Below are 24869 nucleotides of genomic sequence, written 5' to 3'. Positions count from 1 at the left end.
CGCGTATGGGATGCACATAACGTTTATATGAAAATCCCTAAGTACACTCATGAAATTTATAAGCTTGATATGCAATCCATAAGGGTCTAATGAAATCAAAATTATGCATGTTTATAAGTTAAAACTTATGAAATTCTTAAGTGCTTTTCTCTCAGTGTACTCTTCATTAAAACCGTAAAGTTCACACGTGAGCTTCACAAACCATTGGAAATCATAGTTCGGTTAGCATTTTATCCGTACTTTTGATCAGTACGAAAGTTCAGGAGAAGTCTATGTCGTACTTCATTTCCACTTTAAAGTTCATGCTAAGTTCCGACTCGGCTTTGGCGAAAGTGAAGTTTGCTCCATGATTAGTGATGATTTTTCAAAAACAAAAAATTTTATTATCATCGGATTTTTTTATCTTAAAAAAACGGCAAAAGGAAAACAAAGCTATAATTCCAATAGGTAATATTAGGGTGTTTAAAGGCTTTCTCTATCTAAACACTTTCTTTCGTTATCTTACAGGAAATCAATTATGAATTCAGATTAACAGAAAAAATAATCCGGATGTAAGTTTTCAATTACATTACCAACAAACTGCAGTAAAATCAAAACAAACTAGAGAACTGTCAGACTTAAGTTCACATTGTGTTCCGCGCGTACTTTTTCTGAACTTGAAAGTTGAGAAAAAGTTCCGCGTCAGCCTTTTCTGAACTTCCTAGTTCGCATGAGGTTCCGCCTGTACTTCATCTGAACTTTCAAGCTGAAAGAGAGACCCGGTATGTCCCTAGCCATGAAAGTGTCGGTAACGAAGAGAAATCAGCACATCAAGTAAAATCGATGCTGATCTCATATAGCGGGAACGGAGCTGTGGTATGAATCTAGGCTTCAAAGAGGAAGGACTCGAGTTCGAAGCTTGGTGTAGACAAATGCAAAAAAAATATGAAATTTAATAATAAATGGAGCCAGGCAATTATTCTTCTGATCAAGATTTCTTCAGTAAATGATTATCATGGGATTATTCCAACACGAATAATTGAGTGGAGGGAATCTAAAAATTGCAAATTGATTTTTATTTTAAGTTTTTTGAAGTTTTCTTTTCAAGCTGAATAGCGCTCTGTTCAGCGACCTATCCGAACTTGATGTGAACTTTCTAGTTCGGTTTAGAAGCTGCTTTGCATGCTACTCGTAGTTTATTCAACAAATGCGAACTTGAAAGTACGGTTAATTACTTAAAAATTGAGCTGAATAGAATTCTATTCATGATTGTTAGATTGGCTGATTAGTCTATGAACTTTTATCCGAACTTTCGGTTACTTGGGATAGCACCCGCCATTATGGTGCGTAAAAAGCTGGATACTAGCTCTATATGAATACCCATGTTTTCCATTGTAATTTTTTCTCTACTTACACTTCTGCTAGGTATGTAATTCTACCTGTGATTAAATATTTATCGTGCAAAACATGTTTTTACTTCGTTATTATTCACGCGCCTCTTATGAAGTGTTGTAAAAGATATTTTATTATTCAAACTCGCCAAATTATAAACAATGTTTTGGGTTTTCGACTTTTCCAGCTGGGCCTGAGGTACGATGCTGGCCTAACAAGCCAGTCGTCGTAGGTTCGAGTCCCGGCTCCGGAGAGCTTGTTAGTGTCAGTAGGATCGTAGCGTTAGCCCCGCAATTGTCCTGTAAATTAAAACAATTGGCTGCGAAGTCTGTGTATAATTAACAGAAGGTCGAGTTCCGAATCGGAATGTAGCACCAAGGCTTTGTTTTGCTTTGTTTTGGGAAGAGATAGTTCAAAAAACCTTGCTCAGTGAAAGCAAAGCAAAGGCTTGGTGCTACATTCCGATTCGGAACTTGACCTTCTGTTTACTATACACAGACTTCGCAGCCAACCGTTAAGTGTACAGGACAATTGCGGGGCTAGCGCTACGATCCTACTGACACTAACAGTCTCTCCCGAGTCGAGACTCGAACCTACGACGACCGGCTTGTTAGGCCAGCATCGTACCTCGAGACCAGATGGGGAGTTTTCCTTGCTCAGTGAATATGTAGTGTTAATCATGCGAAATATGAAATAACAAAACTATATTTTCAACAATCAATCATTTATATTGAAGATGGCTGTTTACTGTGTGGTGATGTTAGCAAATAAATGGTAACACAAGATGTTACTAAACATTTTCGACACTAGGTTGCTTTCGTTAAAAGAAAACATTTGTGAAACAACAATATGCAATCTACGATGCAACATTCTGTGACATTATCGTTATTTAAAAGCATCATGAAATATGCAGTTGGAACTAGATTGCAGAAAACTATTAAGCAATTTCTAGTGTTCAATTACGAGTATGATACATGTAAATAACATAATGTTGCTCAACTCTATTAAATTCCTAAAATAAAAATTTTCTAAAAGTTTCTTGCACAGTTAAAAAAGTTTTAAAACAACAACAATTGAGTAGTCTCATTTTAAAACATGTTGCAGGTGCTGTGTAGCGTCGTCACGAATTGATACCTTTTTCATCGTGATAGAGTTAATGCTGGCATGTGACGAGGGGTAGGTCCATGTCAAATGAGAACAAAATTGGAATGGAAAGGATAAGGCAAAAAGGAATTATTCCTTGTTTCGGCCCTTTCGTACTTTCCACCCTTTCTTGCATAGCGTGATTGCGCATGCACCCGCGCGTAGGAACTTGAGGAAGTCTATTTTTACTAGTAACCCACAACCTGTGGTGTATGGCTTATCCTGCGTGGGGTTGTATCGTTTTTTGTTTATCTTATTTTGGCGTAAAATAAAAAGGTTCGTTTTTTTAGAAAAAGATTGTGTTAGTATTGAACGCGTGGAGGTAGAAAATGCTCACTACAATAGGTTGCTTAGAGTTAAGGAAAATCTGTTCAAAGAATGTGTTAGAGAATGCTACCAACGCAATGCATTCAAATTTATATCTGTATTGAAGGGAAAGAATTTATCAAGGATAGAAATACGATAAGTTACTGAATGTTTTGTAAAACTATATTTCTATCTCTGTTCAACAAACTGAGGCTAGGCTTAGAAAATGATTTTAGAAGATATACGAATGTGAAATCCTCATCTAGCCTCAAAGCAGTAGTTGTAACATTACCCCCTAAGATGTGATTTTGTATAAACTTTTTTACTATATAAGCTAAGTTTTTTGAAAATAAAAATCAGTATCAGTTGAAAATTGAGACTCACCTGTTCAAGGATTACATCCCGAACTCTTCTAAGTAAAAGCGGTTTTCCTGTGCTAAGGAAAATTTTCGTTGATCCGTTCCTGTTCCAAGGAACGTATAAAGGGAGGTACCTTCGCCCTCTTGGTCACATCAAAAACGCGTTTACATGCTGCTTGGGATGATTCATTTTTCATAATTTTTTCGACTTTGTGGGTTTGATGAGCTAAGGTACAAATAACAATGGCAGCTTCATTCGAGCTGGAAGCAAAACTGGACGTGTGTAATGTGCTCTTGATTTGATAGCAAAAATAGTTCGAATCGGGCTGCACAATGTCACCCCTGTTTAGAAGTATCCATTTAAACAAACATTGTTTTTAAAATATATGTAATAGTGTTGATATGTCACCGTTTGTGGCAGAACACAATAAAAATTCTGAATAAATATTAGGTAATAATTAATTCAGCACAAAGCATCCCCCCTATTAAAAAAAAAATCAAATAAACATTGTTTCTTTTTCAACTAGGATTCAAAATGATGAGTGAAAACTTTCAAAGTTGATTAATGATTAAGAAATTTTTCTCTGTTCTATGCAAATGTTATAGCGTATTTCTTCATTCCACCAGCTAATCTCGTTTTGACCTGGATTTCGGGGTTCCACATGTCAGAGGTACTAGATCTCTTCTCAAAGTGCAATGTTGACTAACTTTTTTATTCGACTCGTATAATCGGTGGTGACGATGACAGTCGTGAAGAATAATAAAGTGCTTCGCAAAAACCGTGAAGGTGTTAAACTTTATGTTTAATTTTATACACTGTCATCATTTACAAATATTCTTCGCAGCAACAAAAAAAAAACAAGATCTAAAAAAAAGTATACTCACTCAATATTTAAGTTAGTTTGCAGATTTTTCCATAAAAATAATCAGCCACAAAACCTGCTCGTTTTACATCTACAGCGAAACACGAAAAAAACTATTAGTGAAGCACTCGTTATTTTGACAGTTCTGTTTTTCGCAATCTCGGTAAGAGCTTTTTTGTTCGACGAAATCTCGTTTAATTATGTCAGAGTACCGAGTTTCGGTATTTTAGTTTACTGAATTCGTTAATTCTCTTCGGTTTCCGATTTCTCAGTCATTTTTTTACAGAACAACGGTAAACTAAAAAGTTTTCAAGTAGTTTGTCATTAGTCATTGTTTGTTTGTCATTGTGCAGGTAAGTGTGTAAATAATAAATTTATCTGTATATTTAATTGGTTTTGATCATATTCTGGGTTTATCTAAAAAAATTGCAAAATACGTACTTCAGTAAATTTTACCGAAGTTCTCGTAATAGTTTGACAGTTGAATTTTACGAGTTCCGTAACTATTTATTGAGTATCTCGGTAAAACATTACCGAGAATCTCGTTAAAGTTTAACAGGTTTTCAATTTTGGATTTCACAGAATCTCGGTATTTTAATGTATAATCGAGATTTTTACCGAGATCTCAGCTGTTGCAATATCGGTAATGTATTTTACCGTACTCGGTGATAATATCTAAGTGTGTAAAGTTTGTGAATTTCCGGTTGATAACCACTGTGATAATGCAATTTTGAAGCATTCTTAATTCATTGTTTAGCGATAGGACATGAAAAACGTAAGAAAATAAACACGTCCTTCATTCTACCTTATTGCAATACCTCTCCATGTGTTGTTACCTTTCTTGTTCGTATGGCTCAGAATTTGACAGTTCCTTTGGCTTACAACATTCTCTCCGCATATCTCTTCCTCTGAGTATTGCTTATTTTGACCCAGTATTGACCTGGCGTGCTGGCGCATCGTAAAATTTGTCAGTTTCAACCCACCACAGCACGTGCCTTGTTCGTAAACAATTATCTGGCATCTCTTTCTTACGTTGTAATTCGTGATGTCCTTCCTGAGCGATTCCACAAAAAACGGGCAACCAAATTAATCGACCGTTTTTGATTTGGCTGAAACTGTGCCATTATATTTTTAGAAATAAAAAAAATATAACTTTTTTCCCTGATTTCTTCATGATCAGACCGGTTCCATTGTTTAGGTAAGTTTTTATAAAAAAATAGATTTAAAAAAAATGAGCTTTACTTTTCAGTTTTTGTTTACCTTTTTCAGATAAAAAATATTATTTTTAGAGTGTATAGTTTTCGGAAAGGCAAAATTGTTATCTACAACTTAGCTGAAGAAGAAATTCGCTATTAGATTTGTCGAATTGATAAATTACGCGAGAATTGGGTTGTTCACGGATTTCTGATTTTTACATATCAGCTAAAAGAGTGTAAATTTTAGAGCAAAACGTGATTCTTCAAAGTTCTATATCATTGTCCTTCGATTTTAAAATAAAGAATAAAAATCGTTCTCAATCGCTACAATGACAGTTGATATATTGGCAAACTGTCATTGTAGCGATTTCGAACAGTTTTGATTCGTGATTTAAAGATTGAAGGACATCGATAGAATTTTTTTTTTTGAAAATCACGTTTTGCTTAGAAAATGCAGCTCATTCAGATGAAATAAAAAACTTATAGCTAAACAGCCCAACTGCTAAAATACACATTGTAATTTTAAAACGAATAACCCATGCATTACGTACAGTGCACCCTGCCAGCTTTTTCAGGGTTGTCCATGTGTGTTTAATAATGAGCAATGTTCTACTGACTTTGAAATACTCTTTCTAAACGTGCATGTATACTTTCGAGCCGCAGGTTGTGTCATTTTTATCGAATAGCCAACGCACAGATAATTATTTATTTTCATGCCTCCAGAACTGGTAGAACATATAAAACATATTCAGCGTTTGTAAGAAAAAATCTTTACTAAAACGTACTCAAGGAAAAGGTATGTATTTAGCTTTTAAGTAGTTAAATATGACGCATCATTTTACTGACGCATCCGAACCTCAATTTGCAGTTAACATGCCGGACGAATTGCAAACCAGCGAGATAACACTGTATTCAATATTGATTTTTTTGGTTTTGGAAAACCTCATTAATCTGTATTTGACGCGTCGTCAGATTTACGTGTATGAAACAAGCAAAGATGTCCCAGCAGAGCTTAAAGATGCCATGAAAAAGGAGACCTTCGAAAAAGCTCGCCTCTACGGATTGGATAAGGCAAACTTTGGTATATTCAAACTGCTTCTGTGTGATATCGCTATCGTGTCGATAGAGCTGTATACCGGCTTTATAGCACTAATTTGGGCCAGAGCCGTTCAAATTACGCAACAATTTGGTTTAAATATTGAAAGCGAAATTCAAGTAAGCATTGTGTTCCTATTGCTCATCAATATTATTGGTACTTTCAAGGATTTGCCCTTCAAAATTTACGCAACTTTCGTGTTGGAAGAGAAGCATGGCTTTAACAAGCAAACTGCTGGATTTTTCATTAAGGATCAAATTAAGTCATTCCTTGTCGGTCAAGTCCTATCGATTCCAATAGTCAGTGCGATTATCTATATTGTTCAAATAGGAGGAGATTACTTCTTCATTTGGTTGTGGGCGTTCATGGGAGTCGTTTCACTGCTACTGATCACGATTTATCCGGTATATATTGCTCCATTATTCGACAAATTCCGTCCGCTCGAGGATGGAGACCTGAAAAAAAGTATTGAGGATTTGGCAGCTTCATTGAAATTTCCGCTCGGAAAACTGTTTGTGGTTGAAGGTTCTAAGCGATCTGCGCACAGTAACGCCTATTTCACTGGTTTGTTCGGTGCCAAACGCATAGTCCTGTTTGATACACTACTGCTGAACAAAGGACTTCCAGACGATTCTACTCTGGCGGAAGATGAGAAAGGTAAAGGTTGTGAGGACAAGGAAGTACTAGCAGTGCTTGCACACGAACTTGGTCATTGGAAGCTAGGCCATATACGGAAAAATATAATCATCATGCAAGTGCAAATGTTCCTGATTTTCATCGTGTTTTCTCAACTATTCAAGTACTCCCCGTTGTATCAAGCAGTTGGATTTCCAGAAAATGTTCAACCTATTCTCATCGGCTTTCTCGTAATTGCCATGTACATCCTGGCCCCTTACAATACGCTTATATCCTTTGCTATGACCATTCTATCGCGCCGGTTCGAGTATCAAGCCGATGAATTCGCCAACGAGCTTGGTTTCTCGAATGAGCTTGGAGAGGCCTTAATAAAATTAAATATTGATAATCTGGGTTTCCCGGTTTACGACTGGATGTACTCTAGCTGGAATCACTCGCATCCTACTTTGTTGCAGAGGCTTGAACGGCTTAAAGCGCTTCAGAAAAAAAAAAGATAAACTAGCCCATCCATTTATCAATCGCAGTAGAATAGAATTCCACTAGTCGAGAGTTGCGCAGAAGGGCGTTTTAATTATTTCTTGTACGGACACAACATATGAAGCTACGATACTAACTAAAGATATGTTTTAAATCACCAGGTTAGATGTATAAGAATTTTTGTAGCTTTATGCAGATTTTATTTAGCCAATAAAAATCTTCATCGCCATGGAAAAGATTTATATTCGTTATTGTGAAAGCTAGACATCGGGGGTCCACAATGTTCCTGTCACTGTCCGGTCACCGTTTAGTAGTGCATCGCGATGGGTTTCCGGCATTCAGCAAAGTCATTAAATTCTTTACCTTATACACCATGAACCTGAAGGACTTATATGATATGCTTGTTTAGTTCATGATACGCTATAAATACTCTGATCAAATTGAGAGAATCGATTATGATGAAGGATTTTAGATGCGCTCGAGGATTTATTCGAAAACATGTCGTCTTGAATGAAAAAAAAAAAAACTGCAGAAATATGATATACAGTTGAATCGTTATAGAGAAATGTCGCAATAAAACGAATAATTTTTATGAATATAGAGTAGAAGGGATCACTGAGAATCGCTATAGAGAGATTTGTCGCTATATAAATTGTCGTAATAGAGGGATTCGACTGTAAATCTTAAGTCAGCATTTTATCTAAAGATATTTCCGATACCACAAGGTAGTTTAGAAATTCGAATGATAGATAAAGGCATACAATAAAAGCATAAGATGTGGTAACAACCTTTCCGGGGTAATAGTCTCGATTGTATGAGTTATCATAAAACCGCACGGATTATCATCCTTTTATGTTTTTTTTTTGTTTATTAGGGATCACATACGAGTTTTTTTTTTTTGTGAGAATACAACTGTTCCAGTGAAGGATCGTAGCGCTGGCCCTGCCCCACAATGTTCCTTTACACCTAACAGTTGGCCGGATAGTCTGTGTATAATACTACTTAGTGTATAAAACAGTTTCGTATAGACCTTCCTATCTGCGCTAGTATTAGTGGTCGATTTCACTAATACAAGTTTTATTTTTGGTTGCAAATAATCAACACGCTGGTGGTGACAAAAAATTTCATCCTGCCCCGAACTTTTATTCAAGTTGTGAGCCGATTTTTAGTTTTATTTAATCTATTTTTCCACTAAAATTATAAGTAAAATATTTGTTGAAATTGAATATCAGCTGATTTTTTGGTTGAAAACAAATTGATTTGAATATGTACTACAGTAATGTCCTTTTTAGAACATATATTATCCAGAATCATTAACACCGTTTAAATTCAACCCTTATTTCGTGTTAAGGTAGATTAGTTTTTCACAGTGTAGATTGTTTTGTAAACAAAAGCACAACCTAGAAATTTGTTCGCTACTAATTTTTCCAGCCAAAAAACTATTGGCCAAAGAAATGTTGCAAGTGCTTTTTGAAGTGACCCGCGGAGGAACAGTAACCAAACTGGAGGACACTTTAAGTGGCAACAATCTTGAAGCTTTGATTACATCGCTCAGGACTTTGAAGGAATCCTCAAATGCAGCACTGACACGCCTACTCCAGGAAGAGGCAAGTGGGAATAATGGAGAAAAAACACAAGAACCAGGTTTGCAATCGTAAAGTTTCGTTTGTGAATTACCGCTTGCATTGGAAATATTTTCTCTTTTATTCTACCTCACAGATGATACAGATGACGATGAGGAAAAGTAGAGATACGACAGTATATTGTTAGTATTCTAACAAGACAATTTTAAGGCATTTGTCAATAAAAAATGTTTGCATGTTTTCTAAAATTTGTTTTCAATGCACAAACTTTCATTCTGTGTGAGATAAGATGCATTTTTATAGTCAGCCCTAAATACCCAATATCGTTCGACCACTGGGCTACGAAGCCTCCCTAAAAACTGCTGGTTAGCGATTAACTTAAACAAATATTTCACACATGCGCACATTATTTTTAAACTGCTTAGATACGAAATTTTAGTTACTAGTTTATTATTTGAGCATGAAAAATCTAAAACATGTTGGCAAATTTGAACGATAATAAAATATTGCTTGAATCTTCGGAGAGCGAAGATGCCAGCGAAAAAAGCGTTGGTAAGATTTTTTTTAGTTCAGAACTAAATACGAACTAATACCAAATATACTAAACATTCACACACTTAAGCATCTACGTACGATTCACCGAGCGGTAGCAGAAATGGAACAAAGACTCGTTTCAGCGTTATTGAAAGTGCGATAATCAATTCGGTGATTGAGGAAACTATTTTCAAGCTGATCATTGTTAATATGGAGGATGACCAGTCAAGTGCAGCAGTAACTGTTAAGCCACCGATGCACGTGCGATTCGATCCTTCGTACAAGAACAGGACGCTGAACGAGAATCAGACCGTAGAGGTGGCAATGGGGATGATGATTATGGTGAAGTTGAAGAATGATATGTGTGTAGGATCTAATTTAGGTTTGTACGGTTTATATCTAGCCGATTTTTTTTTCAACAGCTCAAGTTTAAGAAAATTACTTGCCGATACTCATGTCGAGATGGCAGAACAGGGAACATTCGAAACACTGCAAACCTTCATGGACATTGACATACAGAGCGAGCGGGAAGAACATCAACTGATAAGAGATAGCATTTTGAACGAGAAAACGCTTAAAAAATTTCAGGCGCGTCTTGATGGAGAAACGAAGGAACGTAAGGCGACGCTGAATCAGTTGAACGATGAAATTTTTGATTTGGAAACTAAAATACAGGTTTGAGAAACGTCTGGTTAAAGGTCGGATTTCATGCATGAAAAATTCGTTACAGGAGACTCGTATCGAGAATGATGTAAAATCTAGACTTGTACACAAATGGGAAAGTACACGTCATGAGCAAGCACAAATAGTGATCGAGAGTAAGGAAAACGATCTCATCCAATGTTCAAAAGAAACCAGTAATAATATCGAACGCGAATTAAGATTAAAAAGCGAAATAGATGGTACGTTCGAGAAGGAATGCCCTACTTTTACTTGGAATACAGCATTAGCTTTACTATTACAGTTTACATCAACTACTGCATCGGTCTGATCAACGAAAAAATCACGTTTTGGATGGACAAATACCAGAAGGAAATTAAAGCTTTCGATAGTGACATTATGCGCCACAAAGAGCACATTGCTGAACTGAAGGTGAAGTACGAAGAAATGGTGATTCTCTATAAACATCGCGAGAAGGAGATTAAAATTTGCGCCGAGTCGAAGAAGGAGCGAGAAAAGCAAATGGCCTTCGCTGACAAGCAAATGCGATCTGCCATCAAAATACAAGCTTGGTGGCGTGGAACCATGGTTCGGAAGGGTCTTGGACCATTCAAGAAAAAGAAGAAGTCTAAACCGCCAAAGGCATCTAAAAAGGCGGCTGGGAAAAAGGGCAAATAGTCGGTTTCGGAAGTAATAATCTATTCATTCTCTCGTCTATTTTTCTAATCGTTGATTGAACGTAGCTCTCCACATGATCGGTATCTCATATTTCAATCTAAAATTAGATTCTTTTTGTTCTATGAGATTAGAGTTAATTACAAATGATTTTCAACTTTTATTAAAAATGAAGTGTATCTGCTGTATCGCTGAAACATTCTTATATAAACATAGAATAAAAGTATCAGTGTTAAAAAAACACAAATCAAATTCAACACACTGACAGCGAATAGATTCATGGTTTTAACTATCCATCGCGTTTTTATCGCCTCGAAAATAAAAGTCAATTCTTCTTATTCCTTCTAAATATAATCCATTCTAAGACATTATATCTGTAATATACATATATAGAAAATAATTTAATAAATATTCGCATTTGCTATTGATCAATACAAATGATTTTACTTTACTGTGTAAAAAATCATTATTTTTTGGGTCATACCAGATTAAACATATGCTGATGTTTCAGTTAACATAAAGCACGAGATTATTGACTCTTTCGACAAATATTTTATAGAAACAAAAAAATTCAGTTTTTAGGAAACATTTAGTGTGTGTTGTTACGGTGTACACAGGAAAACAGAGAACATTTTCATTAAAACAAGCAGCGATTAGGGACAAGGAAAACGTTGTACGATTTAGTTTAACTCTATTCAGATCACAATGTAGATTATTGTAGCTGCATTACAGGCTGGTATTTTTTTTAAAGAAAGTTTTTGATAATATTGAGCCTTTGTATTTGTATGATGCAGTAGTCACTTAGCTTCGAGTATAGAGTTATAGGTAATTTTAAGGTCTTTCAACTGAGGTGATACAAAAGCATGAGATCGGTAGAGGCAATGTTGCTGGGATTGGTGTCTTAATAGTTAATTAACATGTTGGAGTTTTGCAAAGTTTTGAATAGATTTGTTTTTCTTCACTGCTTTCTGTAAAATCGATAATAATGTCGAACATTTTGTTACATATTGAAAAATTGGGGCCTCATTTTTTGGTCCTTTATAAAATTATACAAGCGAAATTACAACGAAAAGGGGTAGAATAGTTTTTAAGTTTTATATTTATTTAAACATTATTTGGTTAGTCTTCAACGGAACAAATGTGAAAAATTTTCCAAACAATTTTGTCTAAGAAAGGAAAACTAAATATCAATACTGGAAAAAATTATTATAAAAGATCGTAAAAAGTTAAAAAAAATCTCATAATCTTATATAGATATATGCAAAATTGCTGACATTTTCAGGGTTTGGTGATCCGTTTTTTGGCGTTGTATAATTTAAAGAACCACTTCAGTATCAACCCGTTATGATACAACTGAGTAAGTTAGTTTCCAGCTCTCAGTCCTATCTGAACTAAGGCGAAAACGATTAGCTCGCTGAAGAAAATTGTACTCTGTTAAAATCTGTTCGACTGAAAAACATCAAAAAAATAAATCCGCATCTGGCTCCTGTTTCAGTTAGGTGATGCATATCATGAACAGAATAAGCGATAATTTATAATTTATTGCTGTGAAATGTTTATTGCGTGTGCATCATGTTACTGGCCATTATAAGCGGCCTAACCAGTGTTAAAAAAAGCGGCAGCGATTTCCCTGACTATGGAAATTTATTCGCTGCACGAATGAACATGACAAGGGCACAGATCGACTGAGGACTTGATAACGGTCAGTATTGTCAGGATTGCTGAATTTTATGGGCAACAATAGTTCACTTGGCTCTTTCAACACGAAATTTTTAAATCGAAACGGATTCCTTGAAGGTGAAATTAAGTCAACAAATCTTAGTCAAGAGACCGTTTAATGGAAAATAATGTCCTTATTACGCAGTCCCTAATCTGAAAAACTGTTTCGTGATTTACTCTTCAAAAATAGTGAACCATGGAAGAATACCAACAGGAAATATCGTACTTTGAAATTGAGAATAAAATAAAACGTTTCGACATAAATCCAGTTTGAAATGTTTCATTACTCTTCTCGTCATTTTTGTTGTTGTTCTATTACCACGTCATGGAATGTTTTCGTACTTATGTGTATGGATAGAATATAGAACACGAAGCGCACCGCTTGTGTAAAACTGGCTACTTGTTACCTACTATACATGTTAAACAGCATCTCACAATGACGATCTAATTAACATATTGAATAAAATATATATATATATATATATATATATATATATATATATATATATATATATATATATATATATATATATATATATATATATATATATATATATATATATATATATATATATATATATATATATATATATATATATATATATATATATTGCCTTTTCGTTTTACTCTCTACGTACACATTTGTAACACGTTTTTCTACTTGCAGTAAGTGCAGTAAATGCAAGTACGTTATTTTAGCTGTTTTATTTGCATTTATTGCAACAAAATTTCGAAACATGTGAGCTAAAAAAAGATGTACCTACGGGGGAAAGGAATTGCCATTTAATACAGATTCGAAATCCACAGTCTTTTATGCGCTTAAAAGCTCCAATCGAACCAATTTTCAATCAACTTGGAGTCAAATAAAAGGCTTACATGCTAGTCACCGGAATGATTTTGAAACATGACCCCACACTAGAGTGTGGAAAGGTATTTGGCGTTCCTACTTAAAAGTTACCTATGCTTAGCGCCTAGCCGGAACTGTAAGATTGAGATTGGTTTACCTTTATGCGGATTTTATTCGTATCGGTTGTCGACTGCCGTATCTGATGAGCTGATATAGACGAAGCAATGCGCGAACGTGAATGTCCGCCTGTGCCTGATTCGTAGGATTGATTTCCGGCCCCTCGCTGAGAATACGAGGACGACGTTAACGACGATGGTCCCGACAACGTTGGCGAGAAATGTGACGAGGCTGGAGGCGGTATCCGACTACCATTGCTCGTATGTTGATGTGATGTTGGAATACGTGACCGATTTTGCTGTCGCAAAGAGCCTTGCAGAGACGCAGTAGGGGACGTCGGAGATTTAACAACCGGAATTCGAGAACTAGGTGTCGTTTGCTGGTGCGATCTAGACCCGAATGTTGTAGAAGCCGTTGAGGACACTGACTCGTTGGTATCTCTACGATGAGATGTCGTGGCTAATGGCAGCTCCATTTGGAATGGGTCTGCTGAGTATTTGTTGCGTTTCATACTGTTGCTGACGGGAATTGATGAGGAGAGATTCAAAGGTTTACGGCTGCTAGAAAAAGGTGAAGACAGCAACGGAACGCTTTCATTGCTAGGACTTTTGGCTACGGAGCTTGATTTTTGAATATGCTGAATCTGTCTGTGCGGTGGAGGACTAGTGGAAGACTCATCCGAAGATTTGTTGAGCAGTTTATCCTCATCGTCATCTTCGTTGTTGAAAAATCGGTCATAATCGCGAAGAGCAGTATTTTCCTGACGACCATCTGGCAACAGGTCATAGTCAAATGGACTGCTATCGTTTCCGCTTTCCCGACTGCTTTGTCTAGTTTTGAATGTTTTATATTCGATACTGTTGTAATCATTGGCACTAGCGCTCCCTGGGATGCAATTCCTTGTAGAGAGATTCTTGTACTGAATGTTATAATCGCTCTTGTGCCCTCGCGAGATATGCTGCGCTTTAACCGATGCGTACATTTCATATCTATCATTGCTTCCACTTTCGCTGCTGTCAATCGTGTCGTAAATTTCACTTTTTGTTAATCGGTTTCCCTTGGCTCGCACCATCTGCCTTATGATGTAATCGTCATTTAAATTTTTCAACAAACTGCTGTTACTTCCACTTAAATACTTGCTCTTCGCCAACTCTTCAAATGAAGTCATCCTATGGATACTACTTTCAGACCCGTTTCTTCCTCGTACACTGGCTGTTATTGCTTGCGATAAGCTAGAATGACTGGTATGGTGCTCTGGTACATACTTCCTGTTCTTTAAATGACTACACTCAATGATAAATTCCCCATCTAGCATGGGTGCAGGAGATTTTCGGGACATACTACCGCGTCTTGAGCTAGAAGTGGACCGTCCATTCACTGCGTAGTTTTGAATCGATGAGGCAGTAGTGCCATAGTCGCTGCCACAATCAAACTTCCCGCTACTGTAAGCCGGTTGCTGCTGTTGGTACAGTTCAATCTCACTGTTTCTTCTAGTCCTAACGTTGTCTTCCTCATCTTCGTAGTCATTATAAGTACCCTGCCGGCTCATTACAATTGGCGTTCCTCCGCCGGAATAGTTCGAACCATTGGAAAATCGGTTGGCATTCGCAGCTTTGCTCGGTGATTCTTTGCTAGCACTAGTTACGTTTCCAATTGCTCCAGCGGAAACCATAGTGGTCGTGGAGTCTGAATGAGGTGTCACTCTACGCAACTCGTCGGGGGGTGCCGGGGGAACATAAATACGTACCACATCCTGCGGGGACATTGCACGCGGCGTTGTTAGTTGTGCCGAAGGGCTGCGTGCTACTACGCTCATCGAGCCGACGGCGGATCTGAAGGGAGAAGAAGAGGTCAATAGTCTCAGATATATTGCTAAAATGAATGTTTAGTTTATTTTTGGTGCGCATGAACGTAAGTGCTTACTTAAAAAATATACCATACGGACAACCCTGTTCTATTTTACTTCTCTTTAAACCCAAACAGTAACCAAACCTTTGACTTAAATATATACATTTCTATAGTTATGGTTAACAACTCCTCCGAACATGACAAGTGTTGAATTTCTGACCTTCAGAGCAACTATGATGTTTGTCTTATTAATTGGTTTATTGGAAGTCAATCTTCACATTCCGTTTTTAAGTTTGTAGGTACAACCCTTTTTAAGTTTATGCTTTCAGTACTAATACCAAAAACAGTAGTTTATGCTTTCAGTACTAATACCAAAAACAAGGTGCAAACCGGTATCTTGAGGAAACAAAAGAAGATCTTTTCACCGATTTTTTCGTGTTTGCTTCGAGTGAACTGTACCCGTACCACCATAATTAAACATTAAAGTATTGTACAACAGTAAAAAAAACTAGCAAAAGAATCTACGAGAAAATAGTAACAAATGTATTGCATCTAGCGAACTTCGTACATCTGCTAGCGCAATAGTAGATTGACTTCTAAAAGATAGAACCTATGCAAAAACCACAACACTTACGTTGGGCCTTTCAAATGTTTACGTTTAACCGAAAGAATCTTTGGTCGTTTTCGCCATCTGAAACAAGTATTTGATAATTTAACTAGTTAAATCTAAACATAAATGAGCATAAACTAATTCCGATATTATAGAACTTTTATGCACCATTTCAGTAAAACGCACTAAAAGTTTAACTCGATTGATTGACTAACTTTATAGATATACTTACCCCGGACTACTCTCTCCTTCGCCTTCATCGCCACTCTCAATAGTTTTGGGATGATCGTCGTAGCACAGCTCAAACGCTGGTTGTGAGCGTTGACTCTGGCCTCCCGACATGACACTTAAATCTGCAGTTGAAGTAATGGACGTATCTGCCAGCGATTTACGCGAACTGCCCAGCAATGAGCCGCCATCTTCGGATTCCGGAATGTGAACTGGAAAATGATAAAGATAGACAAAAATTACGGAAGCCGATCGATTTTTTTTACTGAATAATTATAACAGGGATTCGTGCAATGTGAGCGTATAAAATGTTGATTTTCGAAGAAGGTGCTATGACGATTTTTCTTATCATGAAAAGCTAATTACACACCTCACATTCCTTGTGCACATGTTTTCTATGGATAAAGTTTATTTAAAGCGTATCCTAAATACAAACACGTGGCAGCACTATAAACGGAAAAGAAGAAAACAGAGATCAAATGTTCCGAAGGGGCGAACTTGTTTTTTTGGTAGCCAAGAATTAAAATACTTGTGAAAAACATAATAAAATATTTAGCTAATATTTTGTCACTTGATTTTCAGTTCCTAAGGCCAGCGCAGATAAATATTATATTTTTAGCACTGACTAGGTTTACAAACATTTTTAATAGAAAATAAAATGATTGACACACTGCATAAATAAAAAAAGTTGAATTTTGTTTTTAACCTACTTGGAAGTTACTTATAGTCTGAAGAAGCACGCACCTATCTCCGTTAATAATTCAATTAAAACCAGTTACTGTGCAATCGAAGAGATTTTTGATACATACCAGTATTAAGTTGATTGTTAGATCCGCTTCCATTGCTTTGGTTAAGATTCGCAATCTCTTGAGTTGTAATTTCCCTTCTAAAAAAAGTTACGTTTGATAAATCGAATTGAGTAATAGTTCCTGAATATATACTTAGTTTTAACCGTTTCTGTCACTTCCTTTTCCGTTTTGGTGAATTCCTGCTTGCGTCGGCCAATCTGAAAAGCAGACAACTGATGTTAAGCACTGTAATAATAAACTATCGATGACGGTGCACAGTTCTTTTCAATTACCTTAGCCTCAACTGTTGGTTCGACAAACACACCAAAAGGCTTTTTCGGCAGTTCGATCTCACTTGGCGGCGGTGGAAGCTCCATGCCAGCTTTTCGCAACTCCTCCATACACTTTTCCAGTGACTGAATGACAAAGTCGTCGTCATACCCGAAGTCAATATGAAGTTTGGTCTAAGCATTGTGACAAAACTCGAATAAACTTTTTAATCCATGTTATTCTGAAACAGCAAACCTACCTGTATATATTGCACAATCAGATCCATATCTTTCAGTTTCAAAATTTTCGACTTGTGCAGACGTAAAATGGTGTAAGCCATAGCGGTAACAACCTTTTCGCCGTCTAGCAGATAGATATCCCACACGCGTAAACATAGGCTGAACGGTATCTAGGATAATCAAGGATAACCATTACTGTTACTGTACTGAAAGTTATCTGAATTGCTGCCCCATACCCGTTCTATGAACACAACAAAGAACCATTTCAATGAATAGAGTATTGAGTCCAGGTTGTACTGGTCAAAGTGTTTCTTCAACTTTGGTATGAATTTGGCTATTATTTTATCATGATGAGCTAGAAATCGCGTTAACTTTGGAAAGCCTATAATTTTAGAGATATAAAAAACTCGTCCATTTTCTACACTATTATCATACCCTCAATGAATAATCCGTGCATAGCATATTTCTTGTTTGATAGTAGTATGCTAAGCGCCCAGAAAGCCTCTTCTTCGTCCATATACATAAGCAGCACACCGGCCAGACCAGACATTCCTTGGCAATAGCCAACCTGCAAAAAAACGAAATATAGAATATGTTTGCTCCACAGATCGGTCAAACGCACCTCAGAATTGTACATGCTGTACGCCACTAGTACATTATACAAACTCTTTTGCTTGAGACTGTACCGTTCTTGATAGAACACGTGCTCCCGAAACTGTCGATTAACGTCCGAGTCGATCTGTCTCGCCTCTGTGCCCCATTCATGTGCTAGGGATAGCATTTCCTGATATTTGTTTCGATTCTTTGCATCTTTCATAATTTCCTTCAAATTAAGCAGCTTGCACCAAACCTGCGACCGCAGACTATCCGGGATGCCTTTGTAGACGCGTTTGTGCAACTTTGATAGTGTTGACTTGTCACCCCACCTATTGAGCATTTTGAGCCACTTCTTGACCCGTTCCATCTCGATTTCGTTCGCTTTGGTTTCGTGTGGATCATGCTTCTGGGGTAGGCGTTTGTCGTGGATGAAACCATATCTGGAGCGGATAAAGAGTAGCGTAGGATAAGAATATACACGGCAATTGGTTTAGTTGTTTGTAAACGAATTGTTACTTCTCAGATAGAATGTATCATTTGTTGGAACAATTTCGTATTCGAAAACAAAACAACAATGAATATTACACTAACGAGCATTGTATAATCTTGTAATTTGTAACAAACCTTTTTTTCATTCTTTTTTTTCAGAAGTGTCTCACAAAACGTAGTCGATAAAAACCTGTTGTAGCTTTCTCTCAAAGAAAAACATATGATTTGGAAGTATTGAGTGTTTTTTTACAGCAATCTTCAAAGACGCTGAGTTCATGTTACACGATTCGTTGCAGTAGACGGTTTCTTAACGAAGTCATATTGTGAACCGGAAAAATGAGAGCTTTTCTAACAGCTTGGAAAATATTTATCATGACTTGATGAAGAATCAAAAATCAATGCTAATGCGAATGCAAGTGCATTGATGCAGGGTTCAAAAACATTGGCTGGAATGCCATTTTTTTAATTGTTTAGCTACCCCAAAACAACATCTTTTGTTATCAAGTGACCTTTATAGACCTGAGAGTATAGACCAATGTTTGATAAGGTTTTCTGACCAAAAATGAGTAGCCTAAAATTATTTCGCAGGAAATAATCCAGGGATGTCATATCAACAACTTTATGTAGTATTCGACATCTTGCCGATATCAAATTTTAATATTAAAAGGCAACGTATTTTATAGTGTTGACGTAAAAAATATCGTTTTACTGTGGAATAAAAACTAATTTAAAGAATTCCAAATCTTTGCCTACTTTCTGCCTCTTATCTCCTTATGTTTTTTCTGTTATGCGCAACGAATGCCATTTTATGACTCATACTGTGAATTTTCGAGTGTTCTGAAGTTTTTCACATGCACTAGGTTTTCAACCGAATAAAACGTAGAATACAGTTTCGACGTATGTTTCTCACGAGTTCAAAAATAGTGGAAATACTATCTCAGAGATACGGTTTATGAGTTATGAATTGTTAAAGTATCATAATCGCTTATCCGAAAAAATATTTTATTTTTGCCGGAACAACTAGCAACCCTCTTTTTTATTTTTTTTTGTTTTGTAGATCGGTGAGTATTTCGCACGATGATTTGAAAAAATCGCAAATGACTAGTGAGCATTACTAAAGAAAATTTTGAAAAATTAAATCTGCATTTTGAAGTGAATGCGAGTTGTGAGTTGTTACCAGCATTGGCAGTATTGTGAACTACAAACTTCCACAGCCAGTCGAACGCCTTTAACAAGTAGGCGTATTGCAAAGTTAAAAGTTTCAGATGTTAACATAAACGCATTGGTCGAGGGTGTCAAACTCGCCGCCTACCATTTTTTCACTGCTATTTCTAAACACGATTGATTGCAAAACACTAGTAGGTAATATAGAAAGGTAACTTGTTTGCATGGAAATACTAGCTGATATACGCACCGATCGGTTTGATGATAGACCTCGAACGCCGGATCTTCCCAGGCATCGATGACGGCACCTTCTGCTCGTCCCACTTCATAACGCTCAAAGATCTTGGCTCGCTCTGCTTTTGCTCGAGCAATTAGGTCGTCTTCATCCATGTTTTTTTCAGAAGGTTACTCGTTGCTAAAGTCTATTGAACAGAAAAGTTCGGGTATTCAACTGGTTGTATCTTTTCTTGGTTCTGCCCAATTTGCAAAGACAGACACATATAATTCATTGATTTCATTTCATGGTAGGAATGTACACTAAACTTAACTGTTGATTTTGATCTAGAAAACATTAATTATGCTAACTGGAATAATTTTCATGCTTTTCTTCTCATGTAAAATGCAATGATACCGGCCACTAGAGGGTCAAATGTTTTCCGTTCGTAGCGTAATCACTATTAACTGTTCAAGCGATTAATTTAGCATAACCAGCATAACAAATTGCGTTTTGCAGAGAAAGAGAAGCAATCTAGAAAGACGTATGAAGAAAGTGGAGCAATATGCGAAACTCGTTTTTTTTTAAATGCATGATAGAATGCAGACACGCTCTGTATTTTTAAATTTCTAAAAGATGCAAGTTTTTGCTGGTGATTTATCAGACTAGTAAACTTAAAAAGATTTCATGGTTTTCTAACTTTCTTCGTTATCAATGTTTTAAGAAAATATTAGTAAACTAGGTAACGATGGCCACTTGTTTTTCTCCCGTATCAAGTCACTGAAACAAGTTTATGCATAGCACCGTTTTTTTCGCACCTCTTATTTGCATGAAATATTTTGCGCTCAATGAGATAATATTGAGATAATTTCTAAATCCACTACATTCTCTTGTGTACATTCAAAAACGAAAAAATTTTCCGTTTTTGCGGTCACCGTTTTCCAGCGGAATCGATTGCGACGACGAATTTTCGCGTTTTGATGTTTCTCTTTTTGTATGTCACCTAATTATTTAGGGACTTTCCTTATTGCTGATCGTTCGTAACGTTCTACCGTCATATGTTTGAACGGTTTAAACACGCTCGTAGAAAGCAACATAAAAATAGGTGAATTTGGCGAAAGTGGGCGAATCAGGGGAGTGTGAACCAGAGATGCCAGATTTTTTTTGACAAGTCTGTATAGAGTTCTCCAGGCGCGTTTGTATTAGAGCGATGTATTCAATTTTTCTTTGTTAGCTGTAAGAATTTTTTGTCACCTGTGAGAACTGTCATCTAAAAGAGAGAATAAAAAACTACCGAGTTTGATTCACACTATCACAAATTTCAATATACAGTGTAAAGCGGGCCGTGTCGTAGTGTTCGTGTGTTTTCGCCAAGGGATTGGTATGGTAGCCTTCAAGCGTTACGAACATCTATTTCTGTACCGTTCATCACAAAGCTTCCTTTTATGCCGTCACAATTTGCTTCTATATATTTTGGGGCACAATTATTGTACAAAATATAACTTAGAATATCACATTACATACAAAAATCTTGAGAAATTGCTCAAAATTATCTGATATGCTGTCAATAACTGCAGTCAATATTTGGTCGGTTTGCCCGGATCAACATAAGATAAGGGTAAACTGACCATTTTTCGGGTGCCAGTGCCAGTGATGTTGGTAACGCGTCAAATGTGTGGTAGCTGACAGCGGTGCCATCCCCGTGGTTTTCGCTTAGAGAACTCTATAGTACATATAAAATGTCTGTATACTGCTTCGAAACACAAATTACCAATACATTTTGTTGGATTGTTTTGTTTCATTGCGTGAATCAGCCTCCTCCGAATCTATCGTAGTTAGTCGATGAGTCGATATTCAATTTTACATTTAAAATCGATACCCAGATATAAGGGTCCTTCGCGCGAAGCCATAGTTTTGGTCAAGACATCTCCAGGCGCAGTAGCGTCGTGGCAGTTTAAAGCCACTTGCTTCATCAACCAGGTTGCGAAAAAAAGTACAATTTTTAACATGCAGAGAAACATTTTGTTACATTTAAATTTTAGACTTGTCTCTCATTTCACCGTAAGAGAACGAATAAGCTCTGTTTAGAGTTTCAAGCGAAGTGAAAATCTTATACAAAATGTTCATTTTTTTCACACGAGTGGAAAATGCAACCTGCAAAATATTCACTTCGCTTGGAGCCTTTATTTTTGGGAGAAATATTTCGGTAATATTCAGGAGGCTCTTGTGGCTGTCAAACTCCATACATTTTCCATCTACCACTCATTGATTCTGGTACCAGCGTTTCTGGTACCCACTTTTTGGTTGGTTCGCCCCAAAACAAGTGAAATAGAGTAAACGTCCCATTTTTTCGGTAGACTTATTCACGAGTAAATGTCGTTTTAGATGGAAAAAACAAGAGCTCAACATTTGTTTTCAGTACAATGTGCACTTTCAATGAATAAGATAAGTTTTGTAAGTATTTGAAATGAAATATTACCGCCGTCATAAATATATGATTGGTAGGCAAAATGTTGACGTTTTTAGGCCCCTGGTAATATTATACGATATTGGTAGATATATTTTGATATTTATCGTTTATCTGTCACATTCATATCACTCCGTTAATAAGGGCATCCTTAACAGTGCGGTACCATTTAAATTGTTATGGCGGCTGTGTACAGGGCGGCTATTTTGCTCACTCACCCGTTTTCACACCGGTCGTTGCTATCGTTTCAGTTTAAGCGTCATCCAGCATAAACCTTTAGCAGCGCTGTTATCGGGCTGCTAAATTTGAGAGCGCGATGCTTCCCGGAAGCTCGGCTACTATTTCTCTAGCGCGTTTAGCAGCGACCGGTACGGTGTGAAGTGATGATAGAGCGCTGCCAAACGGGGTATAGAAGCGCACCGTTAAGGATGCCCTAATGTGCTGTTGTGATAAAGGTAGACGGTTGAGAGGGAGAAACGAAGACTACATTTAAAATAGAAAACACGCACATGCGTCGTTTTTTGATAGCGTGTAACCACATACATAAGACATATACGTAACACTCAGGAAGAAATCATCCAAATAAGTTGGTACAAAATGAACTTGTCGAATGGTACCACATTCTGAATAAAATCACTGTTTGAGTTGTTTTTGAGGCAGTCAATTTTGTTGTATAACAGCTTGTTAAGCTTTTGTTCAGTCGAAATCCGCCCAATAGCAGCTTAACAAGCTATGAATCAACAAAATTGTTTGTTGGGGTGTACCCGCGCAGCCCTGCATTTGTCTCGTTCCTACTCGAAAAATGCTGCATTGATTTTGAAAATAACTTTTTGACAGTTCCTTATGGGATTTTCTTTGGGGCTCGATAAAGCCGAGAGAAAAAAATCATTTTGTTTATTATTTGTCGAGCAGTTGGACAGGACGAGGTACGGAGTACTATGGGGCAACGTGACCAGAAAAAAACGCCAGTGTTACGTATGTCTTATGTATGTGGTTCATATATATTTGAGCAGACTTTCTGAAAATGTGTACGAGAACGACATCGATTTTTCGGGGTTTCATGCAGTTGCAAAAATTTTACAATATTTTTTTGTGAAAAGAGATTAACATTCGACCATTCGATGAAGTGTGTTCGAAATTGCAACCAAAGCCTTAAATCCAGAGAAGCGCAAGTTTTATGATCGAAGTACGCTAACATGATTATTACTTAAGGTCTATGAAATTTATTATTTTACGTTAAAAGAAACCCAAATATTTTGTAAAACGATAATAAATACAAAAACTGTTTGCGATGAATATTTTTCCAAGCAACGCGATACCTTTCAGTCATAACAATAATCATTACAAAAAATTGCTTTTATTTCCCTTGGTTCAAATTGACAGTCAATGACAATTCATTCTGGTTCGTTTTGACACTCCCACAGTTTCGCATTCGTTTTTCCCTCCCAGGTAGACGGGTGTCTGAAAATACAACGATAAATACTTTGTAATATCGAATATTTGAAATTTTTCGCAATATATCAATAGTGTCTTGCCCCTAGGGGCTAGACACCATTATTTTCATGAAAAATGTTTCCATAATATTACGCGAGATTGGTTGATATCTAGTTGATATATTATGATATTTATCGTTTATCTGTTACATTGACATCTCTCCAGCGATAATGTAACGTCAGCGAAGGATAAAGATAGAGGGGTGCCCAAAAATGTAACGATAAATACTTTGTAACATGGATATTGAAAATATTCCTTAATATATCATTAGTGCCTTGCTCCTAGAATCCTACAAGGTTTACAGTCCTAGGGTTGAATGAAATGGTGACGAGGGACTAAACACCGTAATAAGAGGAATTTTTAGCAACAAAGGTTACAGAGACCGTAGACAAAATCAATTCGTTTGTTCAGTAATTTACGTATTTTTATTCTCAGTCTCCCAATAATTTTTTTATAGTAATATATTTGGCAACACGCGAAAGAATTTCGTTTAGTGCCTATATATAACTAGAGTGGCGCCGTGTCATCCAAAGTAACGCTGGTAACACTGGCAACACAACATCCTTTCTCTTTTCCCCACACGTGTTTAATAGGTTGTTTGCTCAATTGGAATGACACTGACAGATAATTTTTATTCCAATTTTGACAGTGTCGCCACTCTATATATTTACAGGCACTCTAACTTGGCGATATTTATCTGCAGTGCTTTTTTGCAAAAAACTTTTATTTGACAAGGTACAAGCGTATCGTTGTTGTTGAAGACGCATCAAGAATTGCTCGTAATGTGTCTAAATCAGAATTCACTCCATTTCTTTAAAAATCAAATCCAACAATACTTACGTTATCATAATGAATGGGATTGCCTTATCTAACACTGAT

General features: G+C 36.7%; 3 protein-coding genes across 12 annotated transcripts; 2 read left to right on the top strand and 1 right to left on the bottom strand.

Annotated features, from left to right (window-relative positions):
• Positions 1-5870: 5870 nt before the first annotated feature.
• On the top strand, positions 5871-7683 carry LOC129732703 (CAAX prenyl protease 1 homolog). The gene is made up of 2 exons (XM_055693829.1): positions 5871-6034; positions 6107-7683. Exon 2 carries the CDS (start codon positions 6112-6114, stop codon positions 7465-7467), a length of 1356 nt encoding a protein of 451 aa, XP_055549804.1. The 5' UTR covers positions 5871-6034; positions 6107-6111; the 3' UTR covers positions 7468-7683.
• A 1118-nt stretch (positions 7684-8801) lies between these two features.
• LOC129732704 (dynein regulatory complex protein 9) lies at positions 8802-13084 on the top strand. 2 transcript variants are annotated; one of them, XM_055693830.1, is made up of 6 exons: positions 8802-9091; positions 9167-9582; positions 9653-9926; positions 9987-10239; positions 10295-10466; positions 10529-13084. In XM_055693830.1, the coding sequence occupies exons 2-6, from the start codon at positions 9507-9509 to the stop codon at positions 10900-10902; spliced, it is 1149 nt and encodes a 382-aa protein (XP_055549805.1). In that variant the 5' UTR covers positions 8802-9091; positions 9167-9506; the 3' UTR covers positions 10903-13084. The 2 variants fall into 2 exon arrangements, with proteins under 2 accessions (XP_055549805.1, XP_055549806.1); XM_055693831.1 differs by having other exon boundaries at positions 8803-9091; positions 9167-9212.
• Positions 13085-13232: 148 nt separating this feature from the next.
• LOC129732700 (uncharacterized) lies at positions 13233-21044 on the bottom strand. Of its 9 annotated transcripts, none has more exons than XM_055693821.1 (12): positions 20914-21044; positions 20066-20376; positions 18188-18602; positions 18001-18133; positions 17802-17947; positions 17586-17735; positions 17350-17520; positions 17210-17274; positions 17078-17154; positions 16273-16480; positions 16065-16121; positions 13233-15414 (listed from the first exon to the last, which is right to left on the bottom strand). In XM_055693821.1, the coding sequence occupies exons 2-12, from the start codon at positions 20203-20205 to the stop codon at positions 13590-13592; spliced, it is 3387 nt and encodes a 1128-aa protein (XP_055549796.1). In that variant the 5' UTR covers positions 20206-20376; positions 20914-21044; the 3' UTR covers positions 13233-13589. The 9 variants fall into 9 exon arrangements, with proteins under 9 accessions (XP_055549796.1, XP_055549794.1, XP_055549793.1 ...); XM_055693819.1 differs by having other exon boundaries at positions 20066-20563; positions 20848-21038; XM_055693818.1 differs by having other exon boundaries at positions 20848-21038.
• Between the last annotated feature and the right edge of the window lie 3825 nt (positions 21045-24869).

Source organism: Wyeomyia smithii, chromosome 3, assembly GCF_029784165.1.
Source record: "Wyeomyia smithii strain HCP4-BCI-WySm-NY-G18 chromosome 3, ASM2978416v1, whole genome shotgun sequence".
Classification (NCBI taxonomy): domain Eukaryota; kingdom Metazoa; phylum Arthropoda; class Insecta; order Diptera; family Culicidae; genus Wyeomyia; species Wyeomyia smithii.
The sequence above is the reverse complement of the archived record's forward strand: the minus strand, read 5'-3'. Positions and strand labels throughout refer to the sequence as shown.

Excerpts from the sequence above, each read along its gene's own strand:
- LOC129732703 (XM_055693829.1), top strand. The coding sequence starts at position 6,112 with ATGCCGGACGAATTGCAAACCAGCGAGATAACACTGTATTCAATATTG.
- LOC129732704 (XM_055693830.1), top strand. The coding sequence starts at position 9,507 with ATGTTGGCAAATTTGAACGATAATAAAATATTGCTTGAATCTTCGGAG. Across the intron at positions 9,583-9,652 it reads TGCCAGCGAAAAAAGCGTTG|CATCTACGTACGATTCACCG; the intron begins GTAAGATTTTTT and ends CACACACTTAAG. Across the intron at positions 10,467-10,528 it reads ATTAAAAAGCGAAATAGATG|TTTACATCAACTACTGCATC; the intron begins GTACGTTCGAGA and ends TTACTATTACAG.
- LOC129732700 (XM_055693821.1), bottom strand. The coding sequence starts at position 20,205 with ATGGATGAAGACGACCTAATTGCTCGAGCAAAAGCAGAGCGAGCCAAG. Across the intron at positions 18,603-20,065 it reads GTCTATCATCAAACCGATCG|ATATGGTTTCATCCACGACA; the intron begins GTGCGTATATCA and ends TATCCGCTCCAG. Across the intron at positions 17,948-18,000 it reads GCACGGATTATTCATTGAGG|GCTTTCCAAAGTTAACGCGA; the intron begins GTATGATAATAG and ends CTAAAATTATAG.